The sequence below is a fragment of the Malus domestica genome, chromosome 06 (assembly GCF_042453785.1).
Source record: "Malus domestica chromosome 06, GDT2T_hap1".
In the NCBI taxonomy this organism is placed as follows: domain Eukaryota; kingdom Viridiplantae; phylum Streptophyta; class Magnoliopsida; order Rosales; family Rosaceae; genus Malus; species Malus domestica.
Window position 1 is genome coordinate 208,209 of NC_091666.1, and position 21,894 is coordinate 230,102.

The 21,894-nt window shown below is 37.9% G+C and overlaps 2 protein-coding genes and 1 long non-coding RNA gene across 3 annotated transcripts; 1 reads left to right on the forward strand and 2 right to left on the reverse strand.

The window, feature by feature from the left end:
- Nucleotides 1-259: 259 nt before the first annotated feature.
- On the reverse strand, nt 260-598 carry LOC139197165 (uncharacterized). Its single transcript, XM_070823917.1, has one exon. The coding sequence runs from the start codon at nt 596-598 to the stop codon at nt 260-262; it is 339 nt and encodes a 112-aa protein (XP_070680018.1).
- A 1,448-nt stretch (nt 599-2,046) lies between these two features.
- On the reverse strand, nt 2,047-2,615 carry LOC139197150 (uncharacterized). The gene is made up of 2 exons (XR_011582284.1): nt 2,490-2,615; nt 2,047-2,364 (listed from the first exon to the last, which is right to left on the reverse strand). It is a non-coding gene; the product is annotated as an uncharacterized lncRNA (long non-coding RNA).
- A 3,804-nt stretch (nt 2,616-6,419) lies between these two features.
- On the forward strand, nt 6,420-8,033 carry LOC139196965 (uncharacterized). The gene has a single exon (XM_070823330.1). The coding sequence runs from the start codon at nt 7,094-7,096 to the stop codon at nt 7,871-7,873; it is 780 nt and encodes a 259-aa protein (XP_070679431.1). The 5' UTR covers nt 6,420-7,093; the 3' UTR covers nt 7,874-8,033.
- The last annotated feature ends 13,861 nt before the right edge of the window (nt 8,034-21,894 follow it).

The window sequence follows — 21,894 nt, forward strand, 5'->3', positions numbered from 1 at the left end:
TTTAATCACTTCTGTAGGTCTCATCCCTCACTTATGGAAGTCATGATCGAGCAATTATTTTTGGTTTCTTTCATTCTTCTCTGCGATGGTTGAGGCAACGGCCTCTAACACAACAGTTGGCTTTCTCGACCTTCCGCTAAAGCCTCATTGTCATCCGGTGGGACAGTTCTTTCCAATCCCAATGCATGCAGTCTAATGACCCTATCATGTCCAAAAACCCACGGTCTTCAGCTTTGCGAATAAGCCGATTCAGATCTTCTTAATTTAGCCCGCGGAGGTACTCGTCTTTGTAAACTTGAACAATTTCTTCAAAAGTATCAAGGCATGTAGACTCAAACATACCATGGGTTTCATCCATTGAATCAACTGGGGAGCCATAGGCCATCATTCGAAGTGCAACAGTAACCTTCTGATGAGGTGAGAAACTAGGGTGGCATGCTCTGTCCCGCTTCTGTTGAAAGTACAGATTGACCTGCTGGACATCACGAAGTAAACGTTCGAAGACATGACGCCTCATCCGAAAGCGACGTCTGAAATCCTCTTCTGTGTACACCGAGTTGGGGTCGAAGTAGTTGTTCATCAGATTGGCATGCGTCATCGCTATGTTTCGTGGTTTGTAAGAGCGACCAGCAATAGAGCCACCCGTTGAGGTTGTTCCTCAGTTGGCTGACACACCATGGCCCAACCATGGCTGCTGCTCTGTTTTGTTTGTTACGCCTTACTTGAACTTCTTTATCAGACTCCTCATATTCTCGTCTCATTTGCACCCATTTTGCCTCTTTTGGAATTGGATAAGGACCCCCAGTTAGAATTTGAAGAGGATCCAAAGTTGGAATTCATTGCAAACTTGAATTGAAAGAGATTAAATTGAAAGAGATTAAATTGAAATAGATTGAATTCAAAGTTGTGTGAATTATATCCCAATATCCACCCTATTTATAGCAAAAAAAAATTCAAACCCAACGGTTAGCTAACGTCACTTAACCGTTGGATTTGAATTTAAGTTGTAGTTTTTAAATAATAAATTATGTTTGGCCTATGACCCTTTGGCCCTCGGTTGGAGACGATTTTTTGTGACAAGGCTAAAACGAGCCCTCTAGCCCTCGATTGGAGACGAAGACAAATATGACCTTGTATTGTTCATTAAAATATTAATATCTTGGAGGATCTTAGTGGGCCAGAGGCCTAAAACAAGCCCTCTGGCCAGCCATCGGTTAGAGATGGTCTTAGGCCAAAGGGCTCGTAGGCCTAACTGGGCAAAAAAAGGAGAAATTGGCTAACCAGTTGGCCCAACCCAGCCAGCCTTAGGCCGAGTTGGAATTCAAATGTAACAGCTAGGTGCTGACGTCAGCTAGTCGTTATATTTGAATTTTTTTTTTTTAAGTTTTTTTTATTAATTAAAATTCTATTTTTTTTTCCTATAACTTCCTAAACCATTAAACAATATTAAATAACATTAAGTAACATGAAACAACATTAAAAAATATTAAACAATATTAAACAACATAAAAATTAGAGTAAACTGTTGATTTCCCCCCTGAACTTTTCTGTTGGAAAATTAAGGACTCAAACTAATATTTTGAGCCGATTTGCCCCCTACCGTTAGTTTTTCATATATTTCATCCATATTTCTGTTAAGTGAGACCATGTGCACAACAGGGTAGTTAAGTCATTTCACTCTTAAAAATGATTAAAACTGAAAAAAAATACATAAACAAAACTTTCCCTCTATTTTTTCCCACTAATTCTTATCCTCAATTTTATTTTTCCCTCTCATTCCTATGCATGATAAATGACATATGGTGTTATTGTCTTCATAAGTAGATAAGTTAGTCTTTTTCTTGAAGCATGTACTACCATTTTTATTTTCTCTAACAAATTAATAATTTGACAAATACTCATGGTGTTATTGTCTCCAAAACAGTGCATTAATATAATAAACATGTTCATAATACTCATAAAAAAATACTCAAGATAATTACATACTTTCCATAATGTCATAATAATCTCAATACAATTCCACAAAATGATCCTTAAGAAGTTGGAAAACATAAGAGATTTTACCATCCATAACGTATATAACCCATAGAATCTCGATTACAAAATATGGGCATTCCACTTAACCAAACACAAGCAAAATAAGGTTTTAGTTATCAAAACAAGAACACAAACATTCTGCTCGAAACGCACATGACACGTGGAGATCAACTACACTTTCCATGGCCTTCCTTGTTTGGTTGGAATATTGTACCTAAACCTATTTTTGTTTCTGATGCTTGAGTAAGGTTGAGGGTGTGATGTAGAAGCAGCAACTTGAGGTTGTGCTTGACATTGTGCTTGAGATACATACCCTTCTCTTGTAACCTAAAAAAATAAATCAATTAAAGCATTAACATAAATCCAGTTGAAATATAAAAACTTCACTTGAGATGCATGCCTTCCTCTTGTATTTTCATTTATACCTATAGAATAGAAAATGATGTACTTACAGAAAAATTTGTTGTCCTTTGAGCTTGAGATTGAGATTGAATTGGAGATTCAGAATGAGCTTGAGTTGGAACTTGAGATTGAGTTTCACCTTGATCTTGCTTACCTCCTAAACCCTGAAGTAATTCAATGATGTTAACAATAGTTTATTTACCAATTTAAATAACAATAGTATATATTCTTCACCAAAAAGAAATAAATAAAAATTCAATACACAATTGTTAAAAAAAAAAAAAATATCCAATTGTTGCCTGGCACACCCATTCCCTTCCTCTTCTTTCCGTGTTAAGGTCCACATGCTTTTCTTTAAGACCACATATATATTGGACCACCATTTGAAACCAAAAAGAAATCGCATACAAAGCTATAAAAGAGAGAAAAAACCATGTAAAGCGACATCTTCCTATTCAACAAACAATTACAAAAGGTATACAATATACTTACAACACTTTGGACGATTCCCCCCACTGCGCACCTCCAAAGGCATCCTCAACTCTCAAAAAATTTTGTAATCTCAATGATTTTGTCGAATCCACCATCAACAAACTATGAAGTCAATTTCCCCCAACTTTTAATGAACACCCACCTTGCAAATCGTGTGTAAACCCTAGATTTCTAAACAGAGATTGTGCAAAGGGTATATTGTGTTAAAGTCTTGCTAAATGACTTTTCTGCCCTTAAAGAATTGTAACATGTTGTGCACATGGTCACACTTAACAGAAATATGGATGGAATATATGAAAAACTAACGGTATGGAGCAAATCGGCTAAAAAAATTAGTTTGAGTCCTTAATTTTCCAATAGAAAAGTTCAGGGGGGAAATCGAAAGCTAAGTGAAAGTTCAGGGGGGAAATCAATAGTTTACTCTAAAAATTATACAACATAGAAAAACATTTAACAACATGAAATTTCAGCAACATTTTTAAAAACATTTAACAATATAAAACTTAAACGCCTACTCCATTCTTCTTTAGCCCAAAGATGTGCAACAAGATTCTGTTGTAGGTACTTGTTTGTGGCACGGGAACGTATCATCCTATAGCACCTCATATACTCATTTAAAGAGATATTACCAGTTCTTAGATTCAAAGGTAAATTAGGCCCATCATATATTTTTGCACAAGCCCTTCTTGACCTATTTGGATCCTCTTGGTTGTCATCAGACTCTCCATCAATATACCTATCTCGCTCATCCTCTACAATCATGTTGTGTAATATGATGCAATACATCATGATGGAGTTCAAATTTTCTCGACTCCACCATCTTGCCAGTTCCTTAATGATCTTCCACCGTGCTTGTAGAATACCGAAAGCTCTCTCAACATCTTTTCAGTATGCCTCTTGGTGTAAGGTAAACCACTTTTTGGCATCATTCACAGGGTTTGGAATTGCTTGGACAAGTGTCACCAACTTCGGGTAGATGTCATTTGCCAAGTAATACCCCATATTGTACTGACGGTCGTTGATGTAGTAGTCAAGTTGAGGTGATTTACCTTCCGTCTGGTTATTGAAGAGGGGTGAACGTTCAAGAACTGTAATGTCATTTTGGGATCCAGGGACTCCAAAGAAAGCATGTCAGATTCATGTGTCATACGAGGCAACCACCCCTAACACAATAGTTGGTTTTCTCGACCTTCCGCTAAAACCTCATTGTCATCCGGTGGGACAGTTCTTCCAACTCCAATGCATACAGTTTAATGACCCTATCATTCCCGGAAAGCCACGGTCTTCAGCTTTGCGAAAAAGCCAATCCAGATCTTCTTAATTTGGCTCACGGAGGTACTCCTCTTTGTAAAGTTGAACAATTGTGTCACAGAATTTACCAAAAGTATCAAGGTAGACATACCATATGTTTCATCAATCGAATCGACTAGGAAGGCATAGGTCATCATTCAGAATGCAATAGTAACATTCTGATAAGGTGAGAAACCAGGGCGTCCTGCTCTGTCCAATTTCTGTCGAAGGTATGGATTGACCTGCTGGACATCATGAAGTAAACGCTCGAAGACATGACGCCTTATCCGGAAGTGTCACACCCCAACCCGTGAATAAAGACTATTCACAAGCTAGGGTGTGAGTCATACCATAGCTATAGAAATAAATTTTACAACCAAGATACAGTGGAAAAATAAAATAAAATTATGTGGAACTGATTACATAAAATTTATCAAATACGCAGAGGAATAACTATGGTGCACAAATTAATTTACAACAAAAGGTACCAACAAAATAATAATTAAATTGTAACAATTCTTTCGAATGCATGAAATATATGCAAATAAGATGGATGAATGTACTCACTCCCTTCTAATCCCGCTAACACATACCTAAGGCACCCAAGCATGCACGTCCCATTCCATGCTTATACCACTTAGCTCTGAATACCTTATAATATGAGTTAACTCACGTTCATCCCTTTAAATTCTCAATTTCCACTTTATTATACAGGCACTTCCCCCGATGCCCAATTGTATATTCAAGACCTTCCCCCGACGCCTGACATATACAAGATTTCATTCTTTTATAATCAACCAATTTGTATACTCAAGCCCTGCACCCTACGCCTGACATATACAAGGTTGATTATTTTATATTCAAGGCAAACTTCAACCCTTGAATATCCTCACAACTCAAACACTTTACAAAACTCAACACAACTCTTTTTTTTTTTTTGCTTTGCAATGCATATGTACAAGTCATATAACAAGGATATCAATAATCACATGCTCTATAACATCTGCAACACTAATCAAACTGTTAGTAACCAAAATTGTATTATATCTGCAACACTAATCAAATTGTTAGTGACAATAGTAATATAAAACAAAGTAATAATCTTTAACATCAATATAAATGATAAACAATACGTTACCATTTCCTCATCTTTTTATTGTTTCAATTTCATTTCCTCCCTCTTGTTCTCTTTCTTCATTCGCTACTTCCCCTTCCTCTTCTTTAATATAGCTGAAATTTTACATATGTAATAGGAGTCGGATTGCTGAAAAACTTCCAAGAAAGTGAGCGAAAGAAACTAGAAATGTTGGCCTTGCAAAGAGGTTGGCAGAGAAGGCTAGCTCAACAGAACATCAGTTGTTCGAACTGGGGTACAAGTCAACACATAATTAGATTGTCGTGATTTTTGGATACTTTATAGAGGAGATGATAAGGAACAACTTTTGTGAAGGAAGTGTTTCGATCGGAGCTACTAAAAATGGGGTTTTAGTACTCATAACATGGCTATCCAGTTTTCAAACATATTGGACAATCACACCGTTGGATTTTCCTGAAATTTGGATATATCATGGTAGAGAGACAGACGAACAACTCTCATGAAGAGAGCACTATGATATAATCTATGGATGTTGGTGTTTTGGTCTGTTAAATAGGCAGGACAAATTTCTAGTTTTTGGATATCTTTGTTTTGATAAATAAAAATGACGGTGAGTTTGGTGGAGAGATTTGTTGGGTAAGGTCTCATGTATTTTTCTGGGATTTGTTTCACACTTTTTGTACATCATTCTCAAGGGAAAATAAATGAAGATTTTCGATGGTTTGGTGGAAATGCTTCTCATGGCAATGATCTCCAAATATAAATGCATAAACAACACAAGATTTCAGTGGTTCGCCAAATCGACTACATCCATTGGGGTTTGCTTTCATTGTATTTCACTATATATGAGGGACTTACAAATACAATGAAAGATGGATGGTTTGAAGCCCTAAGAACATGTAAAAGAAAGATAAGGAGGTAATATGAAAGGGAGAATGACTTTCTTTTTGGAGTTGTTCTTTTTCTTTTTTCTTCTTCTTCCTCTCTCTTTTCTCCTTGTCTTCCGTTGGTTCTTGCTCCTTCCTCTATAAAGATTGCATTGTTGGAACTTGTGAGTGGGACTCAATCCCACATCGCCCAAACATATTTCTAAAGTCCTCTTTATAAGTCTTTTCCCCCCTTTATGGTTTGAAAAGAATTGGGCCAAAGCTATGGATCTTGGACCTTACAAATGGAGGTTTGGGTGTATATATTAAATGTCAAGATGGACCTTGGGCCTTGGGGCTCTTGGGCTCGGATTGACGGAAAAACACAAGTTTTATTTTTTCGTTTTGAATTTTTGGATTCAGTTTTTCCGAAAGGATAAAACTAAGGGAACAGTTACGTCAGTTTTGTAACTGATAAGGATGAACGGTTGCGTTTGTTCAAGTTAAGCCATTATATATATGGCAGTCCGCTCAGAAACGAAATATAGATCAATCCAATCGTTCCTTTTACTCCTTACAGAGAACAACACTACCAATTCGTCAAGAATCCAAGTTCGTGTGCAAGAACTTGGATTAGATAGTTGTATCCTGCAAGATAGACGTCCTTTGAACTACTGCACTGGTGTAGGGGCGTATTTCTGTCTTAGGAGATTGCTCTGCAAGCCTCTATCTGCAACGAACAAGTCAGTGTATTGTGATTTACATGCAATTTCGTTAAGTATTAACGTTTTGATATATTACATCTTTGTTGAATTTGCTATTTGCAATAAACTGTGCAAATTTTATATATATTATATAAGTAACATTTGATTGGTTATAACAATCTAAGACAGAAATATATTGTGAAACCATGGATCAATCAAATGTTGGTGTCGTTAAGCAACACGTTGAGAAACCTGAGAAGTTCAAGGGAGTTGATTTCAAACGTTGGCAACAGAAGATGTTGTTCTACTTAACAACTCTGAACTTGAGTCATGTGATTATTTCTGAGTCCCCCAAAGCACCAGAAGAGGGAGATATTCCTGCCGAAATTCTGCAGGCTATAGAAGCCTGGACTCACAGTGAATTTCTATGCAGGAACTACATTCTGAATGCTTTAGATGATTCCCTGTATGATGTTTATTCATCATATAAGACAGCGAAAGATCTGTGGGAGTCTCTGGATAAGAAGTATAAGTCCGAAGTGGCAAGTTCCAAGAAGTTTGTAATTGGAAAATTTCTGAATTACAAGATGAGTGATACAAAGTCTGTTGTCAAGCAAGTTGAAGAACTCCAAGTGATTGTTCATGAGTTAGATGAAGAAAATCTTGGTCTAAAAGAAGGTTTTGTGGTTGGCTCTATTATAGAGAAACTGCCTTCGAATTGGAAAGACTTTAAGATTTATCTTAAACATCTAACTGAAGACATGAGCATGGATCAATTGATTCTCAAATTGCGTGTGGAGGAGGATCATCGCAAAAATGAGAAGTATGATGTCTCATCTCTAGAGGCAAAAGCCAATGTTATGGAAGGAAGTGACTCACACAAGGCAAGGCACCATCAGAAAAACAAAGGCAAGGATGCTGCTGCAAAGAAAGCACTAACTGCTGTGAAAAGGAAAACCTTCAAGAAAATCAAAGGAGGTTGTTGAGTTTGTGGAAAGACAGGACATAGGGCAAAGGATTGCCACCACAAGAAGGATCAGAATTCTGAGAATTCCAATCAAGCAAACGTTGCAGAAGACAAGTTTGTTGTTGTTGTGTCTGAAGTCAATTTATTGACGAATTCCAATGACTGGTAGGTTGATACAGGAGCAACAAGGCATGTGTGTGCTGATCGAAATTTATTTGTTACTTACCAATCTGTTGATGGTGGAGAAAATCTGTACATGGGGAATGCAACTGCATCTGCTGTTGCAGGGAAGGGAAAAGTGACACTCAAACTCACTTCTGAAAAAGAGCTATCACTCACCAATGTTCTGCATGTTCCTGATATTCGCAAGAATCTGATTTCTGGATCGCTTCTAAGTAACAAGGGTTTCAAAATAGTCTTCGAATCTGATAAGTTTGTAATCACCAAGGGTGGGATGTATGTGGGAAAGGGCTACCTGTCTGAGGGGCTCTTTAAATTGAATGTACTTTCTGTTGATGCTATTAATAACAATAACAAGCCTAGTGCTTCTTCTGCTTACTTGATTGAGTCATCTACATTATGGCATGCAAGATTAGGTCATGTTAATTTTCGTTCTCTTCAAAGAATGGTTAACTTAGGCCTATTGCCAAAATGCTCTATGAACAAAGTATCTAAATGTGAGATATGCATAGAATCCAAATATGCAAGCCACTCTTATAAATCAGTGGAAAAATCCAACGAAATACTTGGTTTAATCCATAGTGATCTTTGTGATTTCAAATCCACACCAACTCGTGGAGGAAAGAACTACTATATTTCCTTCATTGATGATTGCAGCAAATTCTGTTATGTCTATTTGATTCATAGTAAAGATGAAGCTTTAAACATGTTTAAGACATTTAAAGCCGAAGTTGAAAATCAACTAGACAAAAGAATAAAAGTCTTAAGATCGGATAGAGGTGGTGAATACGAATGTAATGACTTTGCAGAATTTTGTTCAACACATGGAATAATACATCAAACCACAGCCCCATATACTCCTCAACAAAATGGAGTGGCTGAACGGAAAAATCGTACATTGAAGGATATGATTAATTCCATGTTGAACAGTTCTGGAGCACCACATAATTTATGGGGTGAGGCACTCCTTGCTGCAAATACGATTTTGAACCGAATTCCACATAAGAAGACCAATCAATCTCCTTATGAAATCTGGAAAAGTAGGTTACCTACATACAAAACCTTGAAAGTGTGGGGTTGTCTTGCAAAAGTTCAAGTGCCTCTTCCGAAGAGACAAAAACTTGAACCAAAAACAGTGGATTGTATATTTATTGGTCATGCCAATAATAGTTCGGCATATAGATTTTTGGTTCATAAATCTGCAATTGCAGACATTCATGTAAATACAATACTTGAATCTGCCGAAGCTGAGTTCTTTGAGGAAATTTTTCCTTATAAAGATAAGTCATATGTGTTGATGCACAAAACCGGAGGTCTTGGAACAACGTAAATCCGACCGTAAATCTGCAAGTAATATAAATAACACAAGATGTATCGTGGTTCACCCCAAGGTTTGGGCTACGTCCACCTGATTGTATTATATTTCTCTGTTGAAGAGGGAGAGAGAGCTTAGAGCTTAGGGGATGTGAGGAGGCTTAGGGTTTGTGAGGGTGAGGAGGCCCTTTTATAGAATAAGGGCTCCTCCCCTAATTACATATTTGCCCCTTCCTTTATTACATAATTACATTTAAGTCCCTCGAGTATTTATACGAGGTCTAAATACGAGGCCCTAAATATGGTATAAACAGTAGTCCCCCAAGTCTTCAGTCAAGAGAGTCTTTTGGCTGGAGACTTGAAATTCAGTCCATGTGTGGGCCGAAGTAACTAGATGTTGTCTTGAACTGATGTTCGATGTAAGGCGGTGCTCAATCTGAAATGATGCTCAACCAGAAGTAGCACATGCTGCGAGACTGCTCGCCTTGTGGCTTATGTTGCCTTGGTTGGCTCGGCTTGTGGCGTTCCCTTTTATAGAATAAGGGCTCACTCCTCAATACATAGATGATGGGCTAGAGTTGATGCTCTCTAATGATGGTGAGGGAGTCCCTTTTATAAAATAAGGGATCGCTCATCAGTACATGAATAATGGGTTATGAGTGATGCTCGTGGCGAGGCGGTTGCTCAGCTGACGGCGATGCTCTCTAACGAAGGTGAGAGAGTCCTTTTTATAGAATAAGGGCTCGCTCCTCAATACATGAATAATGTGCTAGAGTTGATACTCGCGGCGAGGCGGTTACTCAGCTGGCGGCAATACTCTCTAATGATGGTGAGGGAGTCCCTTTTATAAAATACAGGCTCGCTCCTCAATACATGGATAATGTGCTAGAGTTGATGCTCGCGGTGAGGCAGTTACTCAGCTGGCGGCGATGCTCTCTAATGATGGTGAATGAGTCCCTTTTATAGAATAAGGGCTCGCCCCTTCATACATAAGTAATGGGCTAAGTCCCCCGAGTATTTTTCATGAGGCCCAGTTGAGGCCCAATATATGGTGTATAGTGTAGTCCCCCAAGTCTTCGGTCAATAGAGTCTGGTGGCTGGAGACTTCAAATTGAATCCATGTATGGGCCGAAGTGGAGATTGTTCGGAGACGGTATTTGTATACCCTGCACTAAAGCTTTGTAGGTGAAGCTTTGCAAGTGAAGCTTTGAAGCTAGAGTTCTGTAAATGAAGCTTTCGAAGTTGATTGACATAAGTGATGCTCATGAATGTTTATGTTGATTGACATGAGTGATGCTCATGAATGTTTATGTATGATTGTCATGAGTGATGCTCATGAATGTTTATGTATGAATGACATGAGTAATGCTCATGTATAATTTGAAGTACTAGGCGTACTTTTGATCACCTGGTTGGTGGCATGAAGGAGAGTATGGGTTGTACATTTCATCACCTGGTTGGTAGCATGAATGACTAGTTGCCAAATTAGAGTACGGGTTGTACAACTCATCACCTGGTTGGTGGCATGAATGGCTAGTTGCCAAAATTAGAGTACGTGTTATACATCTCATCACCTGGTTGGTGGCATGAATGGCTAGTTGCCAAAATTAGAGTATGTGTTGTACATCTCATCACCTGGTTGGTGGCATGAATGGCTAGTTGCCAAAATTAGAGTACGTGTTGTACATTTCATCACCTGGTTGGTGGCATGAATGACTAGTTGCCAAAATTAGAGTACGTGTTGTACATCTCATCACCTGGTTGGTGGCATGAATGGCTAGTTGCCAAACTAGAGTACGGGTTGTACATCTCATCACCTGGTTAGTGGCATGAATGGCTAGTTGCCAAAATTAGAGTACGTGTTGTACATCTCATCACCTGGTTGGTGGCATGAATGGCTAGTTGCCAAACTAGAGTACGGGTTGTACATCTCATCACCTGGTTAGTGGCATGAATGGCTAGTTGCCAAAATTAGAGTACGTGTTGTACATCTCATCACCTGGTTGGTGGCATGAATGGCTAGTTGCCAAACTAGAGTACGGGTTGTACATCTCATCACCTGGTTGGTGACATGAATGGCTAGTTGCCAAACTAGAGTACGGGTTGTACATTTCATCACCTGGTTAGTGGCATGAATGGCTAGTTGCCAAATGATATTAGAGTACGGGTTGTACATTTCATCACCTGGTTGGTGGTAATAGCGGCGGGTTGCCGAATAATTGTGGAGTACTGGACGTACTTTTGATGGCCTGATTGATGTTATTTTGGGCTTATGGGCCTTCGCCCTCCACAACATTCCAGCCCATTTATTTTGGGCTTTGCCGTTTTTTTTTTTTTTTGTTTTTTTACCCTCTGATGGGGTTTATACAAATATCTCCAAAAGATACGAAAAATAAATTACATCATTCAAAAATAAAGAAAGTAAGCAACATCATTGTGATGGGGTGTTTATTCCTTGCTTTTACTTCCTCTTTTCCTGATGCTTTTCTTGATCTCCCCGCTCCTTCTCTGTCCACCTTGATTTGTAAGGTATCTTTTGCCAAACCCACTTGCTTTGGTCGTGCCCATCCATTATCTCTGTCTCTGTCTTTTCCTTTTTCTATTTTGCTTTGCTTTTGCTGTCATTTAGAAGATGGTAGACAATAATAGCATAATTAATAATAGAAAACTTATCTTCTTCATTGCAACCCAATCAGGTTGGGAAGAAGACCACTGCAGCTGCTCAATTTCAGCCCCAGCCGTGTAGGCCAGAATGGGATCGAGGCCACACCGGCTGGCCCATGGAGGAGAGGTCTCAGATGGTGCGTGTGGTGTCGATGGAGTTTTTTTTTTTTTTTTTTTTTTTGACGTGGCCGGAGTCACTGGACTGGTTCAGGGTCAGGAAGCCCAAACCTCTCTGCTCTAGTCTTCCTCTTCAAATCCTCTTGGAAAGGCACTGGGCCGGGACGGATGGAGAGATCGACTGCAAGAAGGTGAGGGATTGTTCAAAAGCTTCATGATGAGCTCCTGTTTCAACCATATCACCTTGTCTCGCTTGAACACAATCCAGATAGGCTTAGTTCGCATTCTCGAAATTCACACAGAACATCGTCAAAAGTAGCCGCCTTGGAGCTCGAGAGAGTGACCAGAGAAGAGTAGCCCGAGGCCTCTAGGTTTCCAACGAGGTTCTCCATCACATTGAGCTAGGGATTGCATTTTAAGCTACAAAAGAAAAAAACAGTGGAAAGAGTGGCGGCGACTAAACCTAGGAGAGAGAATGAGAGGCAGAAACTGGGGGAGTGAGTGGGGGTTGACAGCATGGCGAAGAGTACCAGGCCTGGGTTTAACAGGATCATCATCATTAGGGTCGGTGACAACATAGAAATGTCAATCGCGGCCACTAATGGCATTTCTCCCAAAACCAATGTCACAGTCTGCAAGACGCTTGCGGTTTTTGTGCCAGTTGAGATCACAGCGCCAGTAGTCATCGATTGGATTGCCAGTTCCACACGAGACGTAGCCCAGCTTCCTCCTCTCCGTGCTGTTGCGGATACGCATGTCAACCATGGAAGCAATCTTTTCTGGGTTTTCCGCTGCATACCAATTGAATCCTTCATCATCTTCAGCTACTCTGGCCACCATGGACAAGTTGCTCGAGCTCTGTAACTCCTCTGTCCCTCCATTGCTGTTGCGAGAGATCTCGGAGACCATAGCAGTTGCGAAGCAACATACGGGAAGCACCGTCATGAACGCACCGACCCATTTTTTCTTCCTCTCAAACACCGCCATTACAATTCCTCTCTCTCTCTTCGACTCTCTTTATGTGAGCTCAGATCTGCTTGACAGCTTCGGCGTGGGAGGACTCATTGACGCCGAGGAAGCTTCCCAGATCTGGAGATATCGGAATCGGCTTCATAATCCCGAGGATGGGCTTGGGCTTGGTCGAAAACCTGCTTCCTTGGGCTTAGCCTTTGCATTTGCCTTTCTTTTTGGCTTCGGAACAATGGCGGGCTTCGAGTAAAAGAGAGATAGGTGGAGAGGGATATATGGGTTCTTGGGAGGTGAAGCAGAACCATATCTGAAGATTTTTGTTATTTTGATTTTTGTTTATGATTTTGGAGCAGCCATGGGAGCAGCCTGCTGAGATCTGCTGTGTTTTGGTGGGGGTTTCTGCAGGTGAAAAAATGAAAAAAAATCGACACAACTTTTCGTATCGATTCCCACAGACGGCGCCAAATGTTGATGCACAAAACCGGAGGTCTTGGAACAACGTAAATCCGACCGTGAATCTGCAAGTAATATAAATAACACAAGATGTATCGTGGTTCACCCCAAGGTTTGGGCTACGTCCACACTGATTGTATTATATTTCTCTGTTGAAGAGGGAGAGAGAGCTTAAAGCTTAGGGGATGTGAGGAGGCTTAGGGTTTGTGAGGGTGAGGAGGCCCTTTTATAGAATAAGGGCTCCTCCCCTAATTACATATTTGCCCCTTCCTTTATTACATAATTACATTTAAGTCCCTCGAGTATTTATACGAGGTCTAAATACGAGGCCCTAAATATGGTATAAACAATATGTATTGAACAAAAGAGTACATGATGATAATACAAGAAATGATGACGAAAATCATGCTTCAACTTCTAGAGTTCAAAGTCAAGAATTGGAACCACGGAAGAGTAAAAGAGCAAAGATTGCAAAGGATTTTGGTCCTGATTTCCTCACTTTTATAACCGAAGACGAGCCTCATACTTATAAGGCTGCTTTAGAATCCTCTGAAGCGCCTTATTGGAAAGAAGCTATTCAAAGTGAAATGGAATCCATCATGCAAAATAATACATGGGAATTGGTTAATTTGCCTCCTGGAAATAAACCAATAGGACATAAATGGATTTTCAAAAGGAAATTGAGACCGGATGGTACCATAGACAAGTATAAAGCTCGTCTAGTTGCCAAAGGATATCGTCAAAAAGAGGGACTTGACTACTTTGACACTTATTCACCAGTAGCTAGAATAACATCTATAAGGTTATTAATAGCTATAGCGTCCGTACACAATCTCGAGATACATCAAATGGATGTCAAGACTGCATTTCTAAATGGTGAATTGGGCGAAGAAATTTATATGGAACAACCTGAAGGTTTTATTGTCAAAGGTCAAGAAAAGAAAGTTTGAAATTTGATTAAGTCATTATATGGACTTAAACAAGCTCCTAAGCAATGGCATGAAAAATTCGATCATAATATGCTCACAAATGGATTTGTGATCAATGAAAGTGATAAATGCATTTATGTTAAGCAAACGAAAAATGCTTGTGTTATTGTATGTCTTTATGTTGATGACATGCTTATACTGGGAACAAACAAAGATGTGATTAACTCCACAAAGAAAATGCTAAATTCTAGCTTTGATATGAAAGATATGGGATTAGCTGATGTGATTCTTGGAGTTCGAATTCTAAGGAATTCAGATGGATATGTCCTAACTCAATCACATTACGTTGAAAAGGTTCTACAAAGGTTTGGACATTATGATTGTAAACCTGCAGTCACTCCATTTGATCCAATTCATAAACTTACTAAAAACGAAGAAGAGAGCGTATCTCAATTGGAGTATACACAAGTTATAGGTTGCTTGATGTACATTATGAATTGTACAAGACCTGATCTCGCTTATTCAATAAGCCGATTAAGTAGGTATTCAAGTAATCCTGGAAGAGATCATTGGAATGCTTTAATAAGGGTATTAAGATACTTAAAGCATACAATGCATTATGGTTTGCACTACACTCAATATCCGCCAGTATTAGAAGGATATAGTGATGCAAATTGGATTTCAGGGAGCACAGACAGTAAATCCACAAGTGGATATGTATTTACACTTGGTGGAGCAGCTGTGTCATGGAAATCATCTAAGCAAACGTGTATAGCACGTTCGACAATGGAATCAGAATTTATAGCCTTAGATACAGCTGCTGCTGAAGCTGAATGGCTTAAAAATTTTCTGGAAGATATTCCATTATGGCCAAAGCCTATGACTGCAGTATGTATACATTGTGATAGCATGGCTGCACAAGATCGAGCCAAAAACGCTGAATATAATGGAAAGTCAAGACATATAAGGCGACGACATAAAACCATTAGACAGTTACTCAAGAATGGAATTATCTCCATTGACTATATTAAATCTAAGGAAAATATTGCCGATCCTTTGACAAAAGGCCTATCCAAGGATCAAGTGGCATTTACATCGAGGGGAATGGGTTTAAAGCCAACTCAATGAGTTCTAACTTGACGGAAACCTAACCTAGCTAATTGGAGACCCCATGGTCTAGGTTCAATAGGCAAACTAGTTGAGGAAAACTCAAGGTAAGAAACACACAATCCTTACTTATTCCTATGATGGCAAACAATGTGTTACCTGTAAGACGTAAAGGGTGAATCATTATTCTTAATAATGCTAATCTCTTATAGTTGAGATGAATAGAACAGGCTATTCTTAGTTAGCATTACCTATATGAGATTGATGTGGGGTCGCATCTTTGAGATTTGATATGGCTACAATTCTCTAAAGGTCTCATGAAATCAGGATATGTTCAGGACCAAAATGAACACAACCGTATGAATTGACGTGTGTCAAGATGTGATATGTGTGATACTTCTTGTTTTGATTTAGTACTAACAATGATCAGTTCAAGATATTAAATTCACTGCTTCATTAGGTAAATCCGATAAGTACTCACTAGAGAAGGTTCAAGTCCAAAAGACACCTATCCCGATGCATATTACCTCTCAGTTCTCTGGAACGATGTTACTGATTTCGTTAGTATCTTATTTTCTATTCAAATGTGGGGTATTGTTCGAGTTTGAATAGGAAATGTGGGGTATTGTTGGAACTTGTGAGTGGGACTCAGTCCCACATCGCCCAAACATATTTCTAAAGTCCTCTTTATAAGTCTTTTCCCCCCTTTATGGTTTGAAAAGAATTGGGCCAAAGCTATGGATCTTGGACCTTACAAATGGAGGTTTGGGTGTATATATTAAATGTCAAGATGGACCTTGGGCCTTGGGGCTCTTGGGCTCGGATTGACGGAAAAACACAAGTTTTATTTTTTCGTTTTGAATTTTTGGATTCAGTTTTTCCGAAAGGATAAAACTAAGGGAACAGTTACGTCAGTTTTGTAACTGATAAGGGCGAACGGTTGCATTTGTTCAAGTTAAGCCATTATATATATGGCAGTCCGCTCAGAAACGAAATAGAGATCAATCCAATCGCTCCTTTTACTCCTTACAGAGAACAACACTACCAATTCGTCAAGAATCCAAGTTCGTGTTCAAGAACTTGGATTAGATAGTTGTATCCTGCAAGATAGACGTCCTTTGAACTACTGCACTGGTGTAGGGGCGTATTTCTGTCTTAGGAGATTGCTCTGCAAGCCTCTATCTGCAACGAACAAGTCAGTGTATTGTGATTTACATGCAATTTTGTTAAGTATTAACATTTTGATATATTACATCTTTGTTGAATTTGCTATTTGCAATAAACTGTGCAACTTTTATATATATTATATAAGTAACATTTGATTGGTTATAACACATCTTCATCTCCAAAGAATCTCCCAAGTGTGCCAATAGAAAGAAACCAAGTGTTGTGCCAATCATTAGACATAAAATGTGTTCCAATAGCAAGTCACCAAGTGTTGTTCTCATCATTAAGAATGATATGTGTTCCAATGGAAAAACAACAAATGTTAGATTAATCATGAACTAATGAATATCATGCAAGATGTTCCTTGTATCAAAGGCCACGTCCAAAACTCTAAGGAATATGAATCCCACCCCTTCTCACCTCATTGGAAGATATGGAACAAAATTGAATAGAGAATATTATAATCAAATGATTAAGATTCCTCGTAGCCTTGTGAATCATCACTCTAAAACCACAAAATATTGCCAACTCATGCACTTAGACACACGTATAAGCCAAAGGCTTCCCACCTCCACATTTAGAGTGGTGAATAATCACTAAATCATTAACTCCTAATGATTACAAACTTTCCAACTCACCCTTATGTAGATTTCCACCTCTTATTTTAGAGTGATGAATAATACCTACTCCTTACTCTCTAATGATTGTCAAAACGGCACTTTGCCTTTGTGAGAAAAATAAGCCAAACTCATATAATCTCAACTTAATCTTAGCTCTCCAATTCAAGCTAAAGACCTCTCTAATTAAATATGAAATAATATATACTAGCTAGTGTTGAAATAATTTTGTAGCAAAATAGTCTTAAATTGAGAATATGAGTCCTTGTATAAACATAGTGTAATAAAGAATTCAAAAAAACATTACAATTTGAGGTAAAAAGAGTCACACACACACACACTTATATATATATAATCATCATTTTTTTTAATACAGGGTATTACAGGAAGCGACATTTGAAATCCTCTTCTGTGTACACCAAGTTGGGGTTGAAGTAGTTGTTCATCAGATTGGCAAGCATCATCATTCTGTTTTGTGGTTTGTAAGAGTGACCAGTAACAGAGTCACCCCATTGAGATTGTTCCTCAATTGGCTGACACACCATGACTGCAGCTATGGTTGCCATATATTGTGTGTTGCGCCTTGCTTCATCTTCTTCATCAGATTCCTTATCTTCTCGTCTCATCTGCGCCCATCTTTCTTCCAATTTGGAATTGGATGAGAACCCCCAATTGGAATCCGAAGAGGATCCAAAGTTGGAATTCATTGCAAATTTGAATTGAAAGAGATTGAATATGAAGGTGTGTGAATTATAGTCCAATATCCACCCTATTTATGGACATTGGATCAGTCGAATCTGAAGGTGTGAAACCAACGGCTAGCTAACATCAGTTGAGCTCCCTAGCATTGAGTGTATTCAAACTTGATTGTTCAACATCTCCAATCAGTTAATCTCACTATTCAAATCATCCATTTGATTATGCTTTCTTAATCCGTGATTATCTAGCCAATTCGCGATTTGATAACATCTTTTTCCTTCTATTTTTTTTTTTTTTAGTTTTTTGGGTTCACCAAGGTGGACCAATTTGGATTGCTGTGAACCCAAAATTTCCATGTTCCTAAATCAGATCTGATAGAAGTGGATTTCAAGAAACCCTAGAAACCTCAATTCAAAAATGCCCAAAAATGGACATCAGATGTAGAAACAAAACAAAGATTTAGTTACTTGTCTCCTTATCTCTTTAAATCTTTGGCTCTTTGAGGCATCAATGTCACAATACACTTTCCTGCTAGGAAAACAAAAACACTTCCATTTAATTTGATTTGCCTATACTTTCTTGGTCAAGAATTCCTTTTGTTTTTTTTTGGTAAACATCCTGGATCTAGGTCACAGACCCGGATGAAAACTTTACCACTAACAACACAAATTCACAACAAACGGCACAAATTTATAACAAAGGCCCAAAGACAGAAAGTTACAAACAAAATTGGACCTATCAAACTAACAACAAATGCCCAAAGAAGAGTTGAGCCCAGACTAAACAGAAACGAAGAGAAACCCGAGACATATGCTACTGCTGCAACCGCCTCCACGGCAACTCATCTCGATCTGCTGGATCTCACGCTTCCAACCTAGCATCTCCTCGCCGATTGCAACTTCCAGCCAAGAGCAACTCTTCGACGGCATCCACAAACTGGAAAGCACCAGCCATGAAGCCCGTGGAAGTCCACAAGCAACGTTGCTGTTAGATTTAAATATAGAATTATGGAGAATAATCCGAATAATGACTTTGAGGTACGACTTGAATCGTTTCCTTAAAGTGTTATTTGCCCCCACTCGAATGAGTTTGCTAAAGGGTTCTTGGCAAATCACTTCCATGATACAACAAAGTATGGAATATTCGATTAGCAAAATCAAATTATATTCTCTTAGAAATAACTAGAAAGAAATTGTATGAATGTGATTAAGAGAGAAAAGAGAGCAAAGAAATTATGTAGACAACAAATTTCTGAATGAATTGTGTATGAAACATTATACCACAACATGTATTTATAGACATCAAAGTACCCGTTCATCGAGCCATTTCATTTTAGTTGAAGACACACAACTCTTCTTAATAGTGTTGACCCAAAAGACATGTGTTCTATTTAGAATTTTCAAAAAATAAATATTGACTAATTATATCATTTAATTCTACTCATACAATTTGAGTAAACATCATATCTTTTAACCAAAAGTTGTAATTCAACCAAAAGGTACAAGGTTGAATTAAATCCAACCTTTCAATACATGTTGCTGCATGCATGCTGCAGATGGCAGCAGCACTAGGTCATATATATTTATATATTTATATATTCATAAATATATATATATATATATATTAATAATAATAATTATTATTATTATTATTGAAATCTCTAACAATCCTTCCCAATTTCAATAATATGGTAAATGATATTACAATAATTCTCTCTTTATAATTATCACAAGCATACCGATATAATCATGTATACAATAAAGGTGTCTTTCGAATTAAACCTTTAATTAGTGTAAGTAATTCAAAGTTATAACGAATGCGATGGTGACTTAAGTTTAAACCAACTATTCTTATGTTAAAACCGAAATCACCACACACATGATTATGTCTTATTTCCTTAAAGAAATTACTGAACTAATTAAGCACTATTTATGGCCTTGTGCTTCATCCTGGTTTCATAAACATTTACAAGAGAAAACCCAACTCTTGGCAGAAGCGGCACCACTTCTTATGTTTATATAGGTGAGGTTCCTTCCCATGTCCCTGCTACTATAGACATAACTACAAATAACCTCATTAAGAGTTAAAACTCATCATCCTAAACGTAGCAGTCTTGCACTGATCATCCTGAAATGAGCTATATAATAATTTTCAGTGCTTACACAACCACTTAACAATAACTTGTTATTACCCATTAAACTTTTAAACTAGTGATGTTCTAGACAAAGTCGGGTTACCATTATTGGTGGCTAATTTTCATTAAAGGGTTTTAGCCCCATTCCACTAGATGTACTAACTACCAAAGCTCTTGAAAGTGCTTTCGTTAACGGATCCGCCAAGTTATTACTTGATTTAACATAAACAATATTAATAACTCCATCAGTTATTAATTGCTTGACATATTCATGTCTCAAGCTAATATGTCTAGACTTTCCATTGTATACCTTATTGTATGCTCTAGACAAAGTAGCTTCACTATCACAGTATAAAGAAATGGATGGCATTGGTTGTGGCCACAACTCTATTTCCAATAACAAATTTCTAATCCATTCCGCTTCTTTACCTGCTGCTGCTAATGCTATAAATTCAGATTCCATAGTTGAATGTGCTATACATGTTTGCTTCTTCGAAGCCCAAGAAATTGCTCCTCCGGCAATTGTAAAAATCCACCCTGATGTAGACTTATTATCATTAGCACTTGTTATCTAACTTGCATCTGAATATCCTTCAAGTACTGCTGGAAACTCAGAGTAAGTTAAACTCAGGTTAATAGTTCTTTTAAGATAACCAAAAATTCTATTTATTGCTTTCCAATGAGCAGTACCTGGATGACTAGTGTATCTAGAAAGTTTGCTTACTGCAAATGCGATATCTGGCCTGGTACAATGCATGGCATACATTAAACTTCCGATTACACTAGCATACTCAAGTTGTGCAACAGACCTACCAGAATCATTAAGCAAAGTTTCACTATGGTCATAAGGGGTATTTGCTTCTTTTATTTGTAAATGCTTAAACTTAAGAAGCAATTTTTATATATAATGTGACTGACACAAAGCGTAACCCCCACTATGCTTCTTTACTTTAATTCCCAAGATAGTATCTACTTCATTCAAATCCTTCATCTTGAATTTTGAATTTACATACTCTTTAGTTTCAGATACACCTTTCATGTTTGTACCAAAAATTAGCAAGTCGTCGACATATAAACATATAACAACACCATAATCATTTGTGAATTTAGAGTATATGCATTTATCAGCACTGTTATGTCTAAATCCATATGATAAAATGACAAAATCAAACTTTTCATGCCATTGTTTTGGTGCTTGCTTCAATCCATATAATGACTTTACTAATTTACAAACCTTATTTTTATTCCCAGGGAGAACAAACCCTTCTGGTTGTTCCATATTGACTTCTTCATCTAAATCACCATTTAAAAATGTTGTTTTCACATCCATTTGATGCACATGCAAATTATATAAAGATGCCAATGCAAACAATATTCTAATTGATGTGAGCCTAGCTACTGGTGCATATGTATCGAAATAGTCTATTCCTTTTTTCTGCTTAAAACCTTTGGCAACTAGCCTGGCTTTAAATGTCTGAATAGACCCGTTTGTATTGTATTTTCTTCTAAATACCCACTTACAACCTATTGCTTTTGATCCTTGGGGCAAGTCTACTAAAACCCATGTCTGATTAGATATTAATGATTCAAATTCATCATCTATAGCATCTTTCCAAAAGGCTGCATCTCTTGAAGTCAATGCTTCGCTTAGACTTTTAGGATCATCCTCAACATTCAACAATATGGGTAT